Genomic DNA, 10,970 nt, shown 5'->3' with positions numbered 1-10,970 from the left:
CACCGTGTGTGTCCGGGCACCCACCCGCATCTGCACCCACCCACCGTGTGTGTCTGGGCACCCACCCGCATGGGCACCCACCCACCGTGTGTGTCCGGGCACCCACCCGCATCTGCACCCACCCACCGTGTGTGTCTGGGCACCCACCCGCATGGGCACCCACCTACTGTGTGTGTCCAGGCACCCACCCGCATCTGTACCCACCCACCATGTGTGTCTGGGCACCCACCTGCATCTGCACCCACCCACTGTGCATGTCCAGACTCCCACCTGCCTCTGCACCCACCCACCATGTGTGTCTGGGCACCCACCTGCATCTGCACCCACCCACTGTGCATGTCCAGACTCCCACCCACATCTGCACCCACCTACTGTGTGTGTCCAGACTCCCACCCACATCTGCACCCACCCACCATGTGTGTCTGGGCACCCACCCGCATCAGCATCCACCTAGCGTGTGTTCCCGGGCACCCACCCGCATCTGCGCCCACCTAGCGTGTGTTCCCGGGCACCCACCCGCATCTGCGCCCACCTACCATGCATTCCCAGACTCCCACCCACACCTGCACCCACCCACTGTGTATGTCTGCATACACCCCCACACCTGCACCCACCTACCTTCACATCTGGACACCCACCCCCACATCTGCACCCCCCCCCTCCACGCAGACCCAGCCCTGACTGCACCCATCTCCCACCCGTGGCCCAGCACCCACCTCCCCGCTCGCACCCCGACACCGACCTGCCTCCGCACCCACCCGCTAGCTCACCCCCCCGCCCCGAAGCCCACAGTCCCGCGCTGAACCCCAAATCTCCCATCAACAGGGAGAGGCCAGAGGCGTGGGGTGCCCTCCCCATCCCATCTCCTTCCCAAACCCACATCCCGTGGACGCAGAGATGGTTCAGCCGAGTCTCTGAGGCAGAGCGGTGGCTCGTTCGCTGTTATTTATGGAAGCCGGTCCCTAAAAAAGCCCCCCAAAAAACTTCCCGGGAGCCTGAAGGATGTTAAGTGGAAGCGGGCAGGGCCCTTCGGCGGCTTCGCCTCGAAAAAGCGTGGCATGAACAGGGCTTGTGTTTTAAAGATCTCCCTTCAAGCAAAACAAGCGCTGAGAGCCTTTAACTTGCAGGATCTGGCCCGGCTCCTCCAGCACCCCTGGATCCCTCGTGGCCACAGATCCCGTCCCCAGTGGCCGTGGGGGAGGATTCACGGGAGGGAGGAAAAGCCGCTCCAGCGCGTTCGAGGGAACTGAGCCGTCTCAAACCTGGTGTTGAGAGCACAAAGCGTTTTCCTCCAGCCAAATCCAGCACAGGAAGCACAGTCCCTGGGTTCTCATTAAGCAGCCGTTCTTATTAGGCAAGTCCTGATTAGCCGTGTTTACCCTCCGCAACCCCCCCTCCGTGTTATTGTTTAGCCTTAGAGCGATGGGCACGGAGATGCAGCCTGGGCCAAGGCATTTACAGGAATAGTAGAGACACCAAAAAGGGATTTGAGACAAATCAAAACTGTTTAATTACGGGGAAAAAAATGTCCAAATCTTCCGCTTGGAAAAAAACAAGCAAATAACAACCACCCCAGGGCAAATACTTATATTTTCTGTAATGTCCAAGTATTGCGTTTCAATATTTTTGGAAGCAAAAAGATGTTTTTCCAGATAAATCTTTCCGGGTTAGTTCAGGGGGGGTTACATCATCTCAGAGCCGGAGAGAATGTTTTTCACCGTGTGTCGAGCAAAACCGACCCTAAAACCTGGCACCTGCGGGCAGCGCTCAGAAATCGGGCTGCGGAGGGAGGCGGAAAACGGTGCTGCTGGAAGGCGAGATCCCAGCAGGGCTGGGGCAGGGCTGCTGCCAACCCTCGTGCCCTGCCGGTACCTTTCTAACCCACTTTATTTCATTTCACCTTGCCAGAAGGACGAGAGTGACCCATTAAAAACAAGCCAAGGGGACGGTGCCAGCGGGCTGGACAGCCACGTCCCCAAGCCCAGGCGCTCGCCCGGGTATTGTTTAATTTATTAGGGACACAGCCTCTGTTCTTGCCTGTTCGCTCCTTTTTCTAGATCGCCGGTGAGTGGCACAGCCTGTTCTCCTCGGGACCCTGCGGGTCACCCCCTGCGTTGTCAAAATTCACCGTCGATTCCTGCTCTCTGCTCCCTCGCTGCCCTTTCGCAGCCGGCGAGAGCTCTTCTCCACGTCAGCCGCGCTGAGCTCTCCTGGGCTGGGGCACGAGCCTCCGCCTCTCTAAAGCGCTGGAGAGGGTTTCCCTAAAAAAACAAAATGAACAAAAATGTTCAGAGGAGGCAAATGAGCAGAAATCTTCCATTCCAGGGTAGGCGAGCGGGCAGGATGATCAGGCCAGGTGTGGTGGGATGGAGACATTCCCCACTCCAGACCTTCTGTGGGTGGCTGAAGCCCAAATGTTGGTGATGAGCATCCCCCAAGGCTGGGCAGATCCTGAGGTCTAGCTCAGGATAACATATCTCATCCAAAAAGAACTTGGTGGGAAATGCTGAAGAAGGAGCAGAGGGTCTGGCTGGGTTTCCTCAACCGTTTGGAACACTCGAAGGAAACATCAGCTGGTTCCCCCGAGCGGTTGGTTCGTCGCCCCTCTGCCGCGCTCTTCCTCAGCTGCAGCTTCTCGTGCAGCTTCACGCCCTGAGTCGGGACCTGCCCAGGACCATGTTGCTCCGTGGAGAGCAAGGACCTGGGCTTCGTGGGACCTCTGCACTCCGTGGGTTGATAAGAAGACAAACCAGAGCGGGGAGTAACCCCGTCACCTGCCCAGGCGCCCGTGGTACGCTGCCGAATATCGGGACTCAGCACCGTGGTGGTGATGGCTGGAGCCAGTTCTACCAAACCGGCAGGTTCCCAAACCACATCCAGCGCAGCCGGTGGCAGCTCCACTAGCACATGCGCCTTTGGACTTTAAGTCACCATGGGATATTTGCAGATGGATATCACCCTTCCCGGCCCTGAATGCTATCTTGGCGAGAACCTGGCAGGGCCTTCCAAACTTTCCTTGTGGCCAGGTGATGCCTGGCGAGGTGGAAGAAGCCTCCCGCAACCACGGTCACATTCCTCCAGGCACTTGCTGTGCACCTTATCGGCCACCTCCAGCACCCCAGAGCCCCCCCCATTTCGCTCCCAGTGGCTCCCACCTTGCGATGCCACAGCAGCATCAATCCTGCACATCCCTCTTCTCCCATAACCCGGGCAGCGCCTGCAACAAGGCGTCCGCTTTTGTGGCCTTGAGCAGCATCTCCCTCTGGTGGCTGAGGAACAGGGAGCCATGGGAGAAACACCTCCCCAGCACGACTTCTTCGGTCTGGTGGTGTTGGGGAAAAATCTGGATGTGCACCAGGTCATTGGGGCACCTTGAGTTCCCCTGCCCCGCAGAGATGGGAAGGGTAAGGAGGGGTATCTGGAGCTGTGATTTGCATTTGGACAGCTCTCCTCCTCCAAAGAGGGCTTTTAAGATTTAACTAAATGTAAATTATAGGTGGAGACCTTTGGTTCAGCACCGGGATTGTACCCAGCATGTGGGACTTGGACCCTGGGTGCAACAGGGCTCTCATGCAGGCTGGAAGTCTTTAAGGACAGATGATCCACATTATTTCACCTGATTTCACATTGCTCCCAAGGAGAAGGTGAGGGGGGGAACACGGCGGGATCTCACCAGTGACCATCTCCCATCATCAGGGAGCAAAGCCATGGGAACGCCACCCCCACACCTACACCCCCCATCCGTACCCCAGCCATCATGCCCCCTCCGGTGCTGTCCCCAGCGTCCCCCCACTCTTCATCACTCCTCGATCCATCTGGGATTTCCACAACCACCTCCTCTGGGGTCAGAGGTGTCAGCTCATGGTGCACCTCCAGGCCCTCTGTGCATCGTGGATGTGCTCTGAGAAATCAAAGTCCTGGGGTACGCCTGACTCCTATGCCCAAAAGTATTCTCTGCTTTCTTAAAATCATCTGTTTGGCCATATTTTCTTTTCTGACTTGTCCATGGGATAGTTTCACGAGGGCTGCTCAGTGCTGCCAGAGCTTTACCGTCTACGGTTAGCCCACGCCACCACAGAGCTAGCATTAAGCTGTAGGATATAGCCCTCCCAACCATTTCATGATGCTCACCAATTTTTTCAGTTACAGCTAAACCAGACCCATGGCTGTTCAAGACAGTCCTTGGGAAGCCCAAGTGTAGTTAGCACAAAGCCTACAGTCTGCTGTTAACAGCAGCAATCCTGTATTTATTGGGTGAAAAACACTTAAGTCTCTCACAAGGTGTAAATCCTTCTGTGTCTCGAGGCCCTGGACCAGCACAGAACAGCAAATTCTCAATGCATTTGCTTTTCCTGCCCAAACTTGCCTTGTGATAATCAGCCCAGTTTTGAGGGCAGCCCATAATTTGCATAGCCATCACTTGACCTACGAAGCATTTGATTTTTGGAGTCAATGCAAATGATTATGGCACATTCTATCTGCATGCCACATCTGAGTGCCCACCCAGGTCCCCTTTTTCATTCTCCCACTGAAAATCCCTACAGGCAACTTGTCCTGGGGCTGCAGGAGCAAAGTGTGGGGAAGAGAGAAAGGAGGGGACGTGGAGTCCCGTGCCCATTCATATCTGTGTCCTTTCTTTGCACACCCTCAGCGGGAGAAAGGGAGAAACCCTGCTCAATTAAACAAACAGCTTGATTGGGGGCGGGTAGAACCGGAATGGGTAAAAAAATCTAAGAAAACAGGAAAATGGAGTTGCAAAGGAGAGGGGATGTCACATCCAGCCAGGGAGCTGTGCAGCAGATCGCTTGCAAAGCAGCAGGAGAGCGAGGTCCAACATCCCCTACAGCAAGGTCCAGAGGACCTCTCCACGCTTACGTGTGCCCCGAACATGAGACGCAGACACAGCAAAGGCTGGTTTGTTTTTTATAAGCGTCATTATATATTATCAAAGGTAGCAAACCCAACTAGATAAAAATTTCCATAATGCCACAACAGCTCTGCTGCCTTCTGCGTGGTGCACGTAGTGAGGAGGACTCTGCAAAAGCCTCTGCGTCTGCTTCCTCGCTGCAGAGCGCAGCCACAGCACGGCGGTGCTGGCCCCGAACGGAGACACGGAGCTTTCGCCACATTGGAAAAGCGGCTTCACTCCGAAACCAGCACCGATTGGGTTTTCACTGCCCAGATCAGCTTGAAGAATCATCTGGCTGGGTCAATCCTGAGCAGCCAATGCTACAGGGAAGCTTTTTTTAATAATTCATCGCATGCCTGTCCTTCCTGCTGCCTTTCTTGCCCCATGGCAACACCAGAGTCCTGCCCGCAGCAGGACAACAGCTGGAGGACACGGCCAGATGTGCACCAGCTGGCACCCACGAGTTCACTGGTGAAGGCAGCTGACCAGACCTCAATCAACACGTCAAGCCACGTCCTGGGCACAAACCCATGTCGGCTGGAAGCATTAGCTATTTCTGAGGCCACTGTATCGAAGCTTTTAGTTCCTGATATAAATAAATCCTGCCTGCAGTGGGGATTTTATGGTGGCGGGAGTATGCAGATCTGGTTTGAGATTTGGCTTGAGGCTTAATTTAGGAGGGAGCATCCAGCCAGATCTGGATAATCTGCAGCTGGGTGGAAGGGGGCAAGGAAGAGGCTGGGCAGAAAAGGCCACCTGAGGAAGCGGGATGGTGGGCAAGCAAGCAGGACATCATGGCTTTTGTCTACAATTCAGGGTCCTGAGGTTGTGATCTGCAGCATGAAGAGGGTCTGGGCTCCTATGTGGCCCCAGCAAATGGAGTTGGTAAAGCTCTCAAGATGAACCTGGTGGGGGAAAAATAAATGAAGCACTGCTGAGCCTTACTTTAGGGTTTATTCTGCCCAGAAGGAAGGGCATCTGAGAGTAAAACTCATTATTTTTCTGGTTGACGCACTTATTTGTCCTGAGAAGGCTCCTGCTTTGGCCAGCCCCTGGAGACAGCAGCCAGATCTCCACGCTGGGACAGGCCAGCAGCTTGTATAGGCACTTGTTAGAGGACACGCTACAAGACATTGTCACAAATATATCAAAGGCAGTACGCTCCAGATGCCTAGCAGGACTGTTACATAAATAAGTTTAAATACCTAAACCTGGACTTTTAAGGGTTTTTAAGACCTTTGAAGCTCTCCGAAACTGCAAGTAGAAGATGCAGCGGGAGGGACGGTGATGTCCTAGCGATGGAGGACCACATCTGCCTGGAGGCAGGGGCACCATGGGGACAGTCTTCACGGCCAGCATTAACATCCCACCACCTCCTGCCATACCCTATCAATGAGACAGTCACCCCAGTGCTGACCTGAGGTGACAGTGCAGCAATTTACAGGGTCACTCCAGCAACCCAGACAGGTCTGTCCCCTCTCCCAGCTCCCCCGGTCCTTGCTGTGGGCACCTAGGGTCAGCCTTGGGTGTGGAGGTGAAGCACGGTGGCCTCAGCTTGCTCCTCACGACAGTCCCCTGTGTGCCACAAGGGTGGGTGTCCCAAAGGCGATGCCACCCCATGAAGCCACCTTCTTGTCCCAGGGGCTCCAGGCCCTTTGTGGGGGGACCTGCCACCCTGCAGCCGCTCACGCTGCTGAGGGAAGAGCTGCTTTGCAGATGCTTGTGGGCACAAGTGCCCAGGATTGGGCTGATGCTCGCCATCTCGAGGGATAAATCCCCTCCTCCTCCTCCTCCCTGGCAGCCTGGGGAAGGCTGAGCTTCGCCATCCCTTTGCACCAGGGCCATGCACGTAGAGGTGGCGGTTCCCACGCCGGGAGAGGTGATTCCTCCAGTGCTCATGCTGAAATACACAGAGGAGCCCTCGGCCGGATCCTGGGAGAAGCTGCTGGGAAAGGATACGGCTGGGCAAAAACCAGGCTCCTGCCCTGCTCCGTCCTCCCGTGCCATTCCCACAGCGCCGGTGCTGGGTTTGCTGTCTCCTCCGTTCCCCACTGCCTGCAGTTTCTCATCAGTCAGACCAGATTCAACACCCAGAGGACCGATTTCCCTTGCGGGGAGGGAAAGATTTGCCCCAGGCTCAACGCTGGCAGGTTTCCCCATCACCGATCCTCCGGGGTAAACCTCTCCCACGCCACCATCTCCAAAAGCCGCATTGATCTTGGACATATCTCCTGTCTTCAAGGCCAGCTTTACCAGCAGCCAGTGGTGATGGTTTGTCCAGCTGTCCTCCAAACACCCTCTGAATTGCAAGAGCGATGAGCTGTTCTCATTTTTGGGATCTGCCGTGGTCCCTTCCCCTGCCGAGCACTCTCCGTCTCCCAAAATTCCCAAACTCTGCCCTGCTTGGGAGCTGTCTCCAGCAACCTCGTCATCACCGGCAGCCGCAGCACTGCAGGTTGTCTCCACGAAGCCCTGCCAGATCTCTGCGGACTTGGGATGGAGCAGGCTGTAATAAACCACCAGAGCTGCGGCACCTGAAAAGAGCAGAAAGGTGTCAAGGGACGAGGTCCAGCAGCACTTTTGTGAGGTCTGGAGCAGAGACCAGACCTCGCCGCCACCTCCAGATCAACAGACCCTTTGCAGAGATGCTGCTGGGCATCACGTGTCCAAGCAACCGGTCCTTCAAGCATTTTTAGGGATGCAAGAATCCCACTCAAGCAGCTTTTGGGAAAGGGAGTGCTGAGCACACTTTCAAGATTGAATTTAATCTGGATTGATTTGCAGGCTGATAGGTGCACAGGGCAGGGAGGAGGTGTGTGATGCAGGAATCCTTCCCATCTCTCAGCATCCCTGTCCTCTAACCTTCCTACTTCTATCCTAAACTTGTTCAAGGCCAGCAAAATTGCTGCTTTTCCAGGCCAAACGTGTCCTTTCTCGAACACGGTTGATCTGCGTGCAGCCGTTCGCACACAGCCCAGCATGCCGGTGGTACAGCTTCCCTCTGCCCCCATCCCACCAGGAAAACCTGAGCCTGGTGGGGACCTCACCCAGCAAACAGCAACTCCCATCCTTGCCCAGATCTTACCTATTACAGACCCTGACATGATGGCCGCGGTCATGCACAGGCTGTTCCTCAGCTCTGCCTGCAGGAACCGGGTGGCCAGCAGCAGCAGGAGGGTGTTTTCCATCAGCATTATCTGCAGAGCAGAAGGAAAAGAGTTGTCACTTTTATCCTTCTGATGGCTTTAGACGCGCTTCCGGTGACAGAAAATACCCATTTTCTAGATTTTGGTGATTTATTTTGCACCTAACTCATCACTTAAAACATAAGCGTTGCTGAACAGGACTTACTGCAAGGTCTCGACTTTTTTTTACCATGAAAAATAACTCTGGCAGAGCAGCACAGCTGCTCTGGTGTTATTGAGACATTGTATGGCTGCTGCTGAGAAACCAAAGCCAGCGCAGAAGCTGCATCCACCTTGGTGATCACATCACTTTGTCAGGACATGGGAAATGCTGAATTTTTATCAAGTGGTGATATGAGAGATGAGAAAGGAGAGTCTGAAGCTATTGCTTCTCCCCAGCAGCTGCACCCATGTGGAATACCGAATATCCTGGGTACTTACGGCATAAAACGTGGCCATCCTGTGCTTGGAGGGACCGGGCCGGACATTAATGTAGCAGAAGATGTACACGGCTCCCACCAGGCAATTGAACAGCCTCCAGCGGCAGGGCTGGGCCACGATATCCGTCTGCTGGGCCACCAGCCAGAAGGCCATGAGCAACCAGTGGATACCTGCAAGGGGAAGGGACTGAAAGGGCAAAGCCGTTCCTGGGGGAGGCTGCAAAGATGCTCCAGTACCAGGAGCATCCCCGTGACTGACAGCGGGACGGAACATGGGGAAGATGATCACAAGGTCTTACCTGCCACAGCAAAAACCCAGAAGGAATACAGCCTGGCGAAGAGCACCAGGGCCAAGACCCTGGTCCCCAGCATCCCCGTCCTCCAGAGCAGCAGGCAGAGGATGGCCGCGGCCGGTGGGAAGAGGTGACCAGGTTTCATCAGGCAGGAGAAGCAGCTGTAGGAAACCAAAGCCCAGGCAAAGGAGAGCAGGGACAGCCCCGCGCTGACACCTGCACGGGGCCAGGGCCAGTCAGGCACTCTGAAGGATGCCCAACGGCATCGTAGGACCGTATCTCAACGTTAAGGAGCTGTTGGCAGCACGGCACCCCGATACAAGCACGGCACCCCGTTACAAGCCAGACAACCCGCTGTCCTGCCGATTGGAGTATTTCAACCAATTCCTGCTGAATCTGGTCTCCTTTGCACGCTCGGCATTTCCCTGCTGAACTCCTCCGACCGCTCTCTCCCACGGGCAGAGCTCTGCAGCGGCAGGGCAGGTCCATCTCTGGTCGCTGCGATCGGACCAGACACTGACTCTGACTTGAGCGAGACCTTGAGCACGCTATGTCTCCGCACCCCAACGCTATGACTCCGCACCCCAACTTCTCCCTTCGCGCGCCTGGAAGTTCACCTTTTCTACAAAGCAGCCCCCAAACCCTAAATGCTCAGCACTGCGCTGTGATTAGGGCTGGACCACCCCTAGGAAGACGTGTTGGGTTCAAACCCAACCAAGGCACTGTCTTGGCCGTGGACGTCTCCTATATGCTGCAGGGAATGACCGTACCGGCCAGGAAAAGCTGTGGATAGCTCAGAGACTCCTCCGTGTTCGACCGCAGCAGATCTGCAAGCCCCATTTCTCCCTCCTGCTTTGCACTGGGGCTTTCCAGCCCCTTTGCAGCGCCTTCCTCCATCCAGAGCCTGCCCTGCACCCCCCCAGGTGGGCACACGCGTCCCCCACCCGAAAGCATCACCCTTCTGCAACTCGCAGCATCTTCCCGGGAACTCCGCGCTCACCGGGGACGAAGCCCGCTGGGTCGACGGCCACGACGACGTAGGCCTGCAGCAGGAGGTGAGGCAGGGTCTGCAGCAGGGCTTCCAGAAGCCGCAGCACACACACGTCCCCGTGCTGGGTCAGCACCTCCCCGGCACGGGCACCGGCTCCCTTCTCTGCCGCCGTCCGCGAAACATCCCAGTACCTGCAAAAGTCACCGCGACGGGATGTCCAACTTGGTTTTGGCAGGTTTGGGTTGGGGAGGGGGGGCTGGATGGATGGTGGGGAGCATCTCTTACCGCTTCCAGAGGCCCAGCTGCAGGAGGTGGAGTGCCAGGAGCCAGCGGTCGGGCGGCCGGCCGTCCGCCCTGAACCAGAGGATGCTGAGGAGCTGAGCCGCGTAGCCGGGCACCACGCAGGCGACGGTCAGCCCGAACCAGCCCAGCTGCCCGCGGACGAGGTAGTGGGTGATGGTGCAGAGCCCTGGGGAACGGCAGAGAAGCGGTGCTGAGGGATGCCACGGCCGCGCACCCAGCAACTGAAAGGGGTTACCCACAACCCGCCCCAAATTCAAGTCCCAGGCGCCGAGGGGGTTGGCAGCCCTTGTCCCCGTCTTATCTCCAGTTAGCCGGCTTTCGGTGGCTTGTCAGCTGTGGCACAGCCATCGCCACCGGGGGGCCCGGCCCAAGGAAGGGCTCTGATAAAAAGCGCTCGGACAAGGGCTCATGCTCCCAGTAAATTGAAAAAAAAAAAAAAAATTGAAAAAAATTCAATTTTTCAACTTCAAAAAAAGAAAATGGATGGGGTTTGCACCGGGGTGGCTGCAGAATGGGTTGGGGGGGGTAGGCTGCTCCCCCTCCGCGTGTGCGCAGCCCCGCAGTGTGCCCCCCCCCTCCCCGCGCATCCTGCGCGCTCACTTACGCGCTCCGCGCTCCGCCGCCAGCAGCGCCAAGCAGAGCCCGGGGAAAGCCCCGCGCATCCTGCGCGCCCCTTCCGCGGCGGGGGCGGAGGAGGAGGAGGAGGAGGAAGAAGAGGAGGAGGGGATGAGGAGGAGGAGGGGGAAGAAGAAGAAGAAGGAGGAGGAGGAGGAGGAGGAGGAGGAGGACGGGAGGGGAGGAGGAGGAGGAAGAGGAGGAGGGGAGGAGGAGGAGAAGGGGAAGAAGAAG

At 56.7% G+C, this 10,970-nt stretch overlaps 1 protein-coding gene across 1 annotated transcript; it reads right to left on the bottom strand.

Annotated features, from left to right (window-relative positions):
- Positions 1–4,906: 4,906 nt before the first annotated feature.
- XKR5 (XK related 5) lies at positions 4,907–10,839 on the bottom strand. The gene is made up of 7 exons (XM_069805576.1): positions 10,726–10,839; positions 10,104–10,287; positions 9,828–10,009; positions 8,834–9,043; positions 8,536–8,705; positions 7,995–8,106; positions 4,907–7,443 (listed from the first exon to the last, which is right to left on the bottom strand). Exons 1-7 carry the CDS (start codon positions 10,781–10,783, stop codon positions 6,356–6,358), a joined length of 2,004 nt encoding a protein of 667 aa, XP_069661677.1. The 5' UTR covers positions 10,784–10,839; the 3' UTR covers positions 4,907–6,355.
- Positions 10,840–10,970: the final 131 nt, after the last annotated feature.

This window comes from Haliaeetus albicilla, chromosome 18, assembly GCF_947461875.1.
Source record: "Haliaeetus albicilla chromosome 18, bHalAlb1.1, whole genome shotgun sequence".
Classification (NCBI taxonomy): domain Eukaryota; kingdom Metazoa; phylum Chordata; class Aves; order Accipitriformes; family Accipitridae; genus Haliaeetus; species Haliaeetus albicilla.
The sequence above is the reverse complement of the archived record's forward strand: the minus strand, read 5'-3'. Positions and strand labels throughout refer to the sequence as shown.

Bases quoted from the DNA above. Each gene is read 5' to 3' on its own strand.
- XKR5 (XM_069805576.1), bottom strand. From the start codon at position 10,783: ATGCGCGGGGCTTTCCCCGGGCTCTGCTTGGCGCTGCTGGCGGCGGAG. The intron at 10,010-10,103 runs GTAAGAGATGCT...TGACTTTTGCAG, and splicing joins CAGCTGGGCCTCTGGAAGCG to GTACTGGGATGTTTCGCGGA. The intron at 8,107-8,535 runs GTAAGTACCCAG...TCTGCTCTGCAG, and splicing joins GGATGGCCACGTTTTATGCC to ATAATGCTGATGGAAAACAC.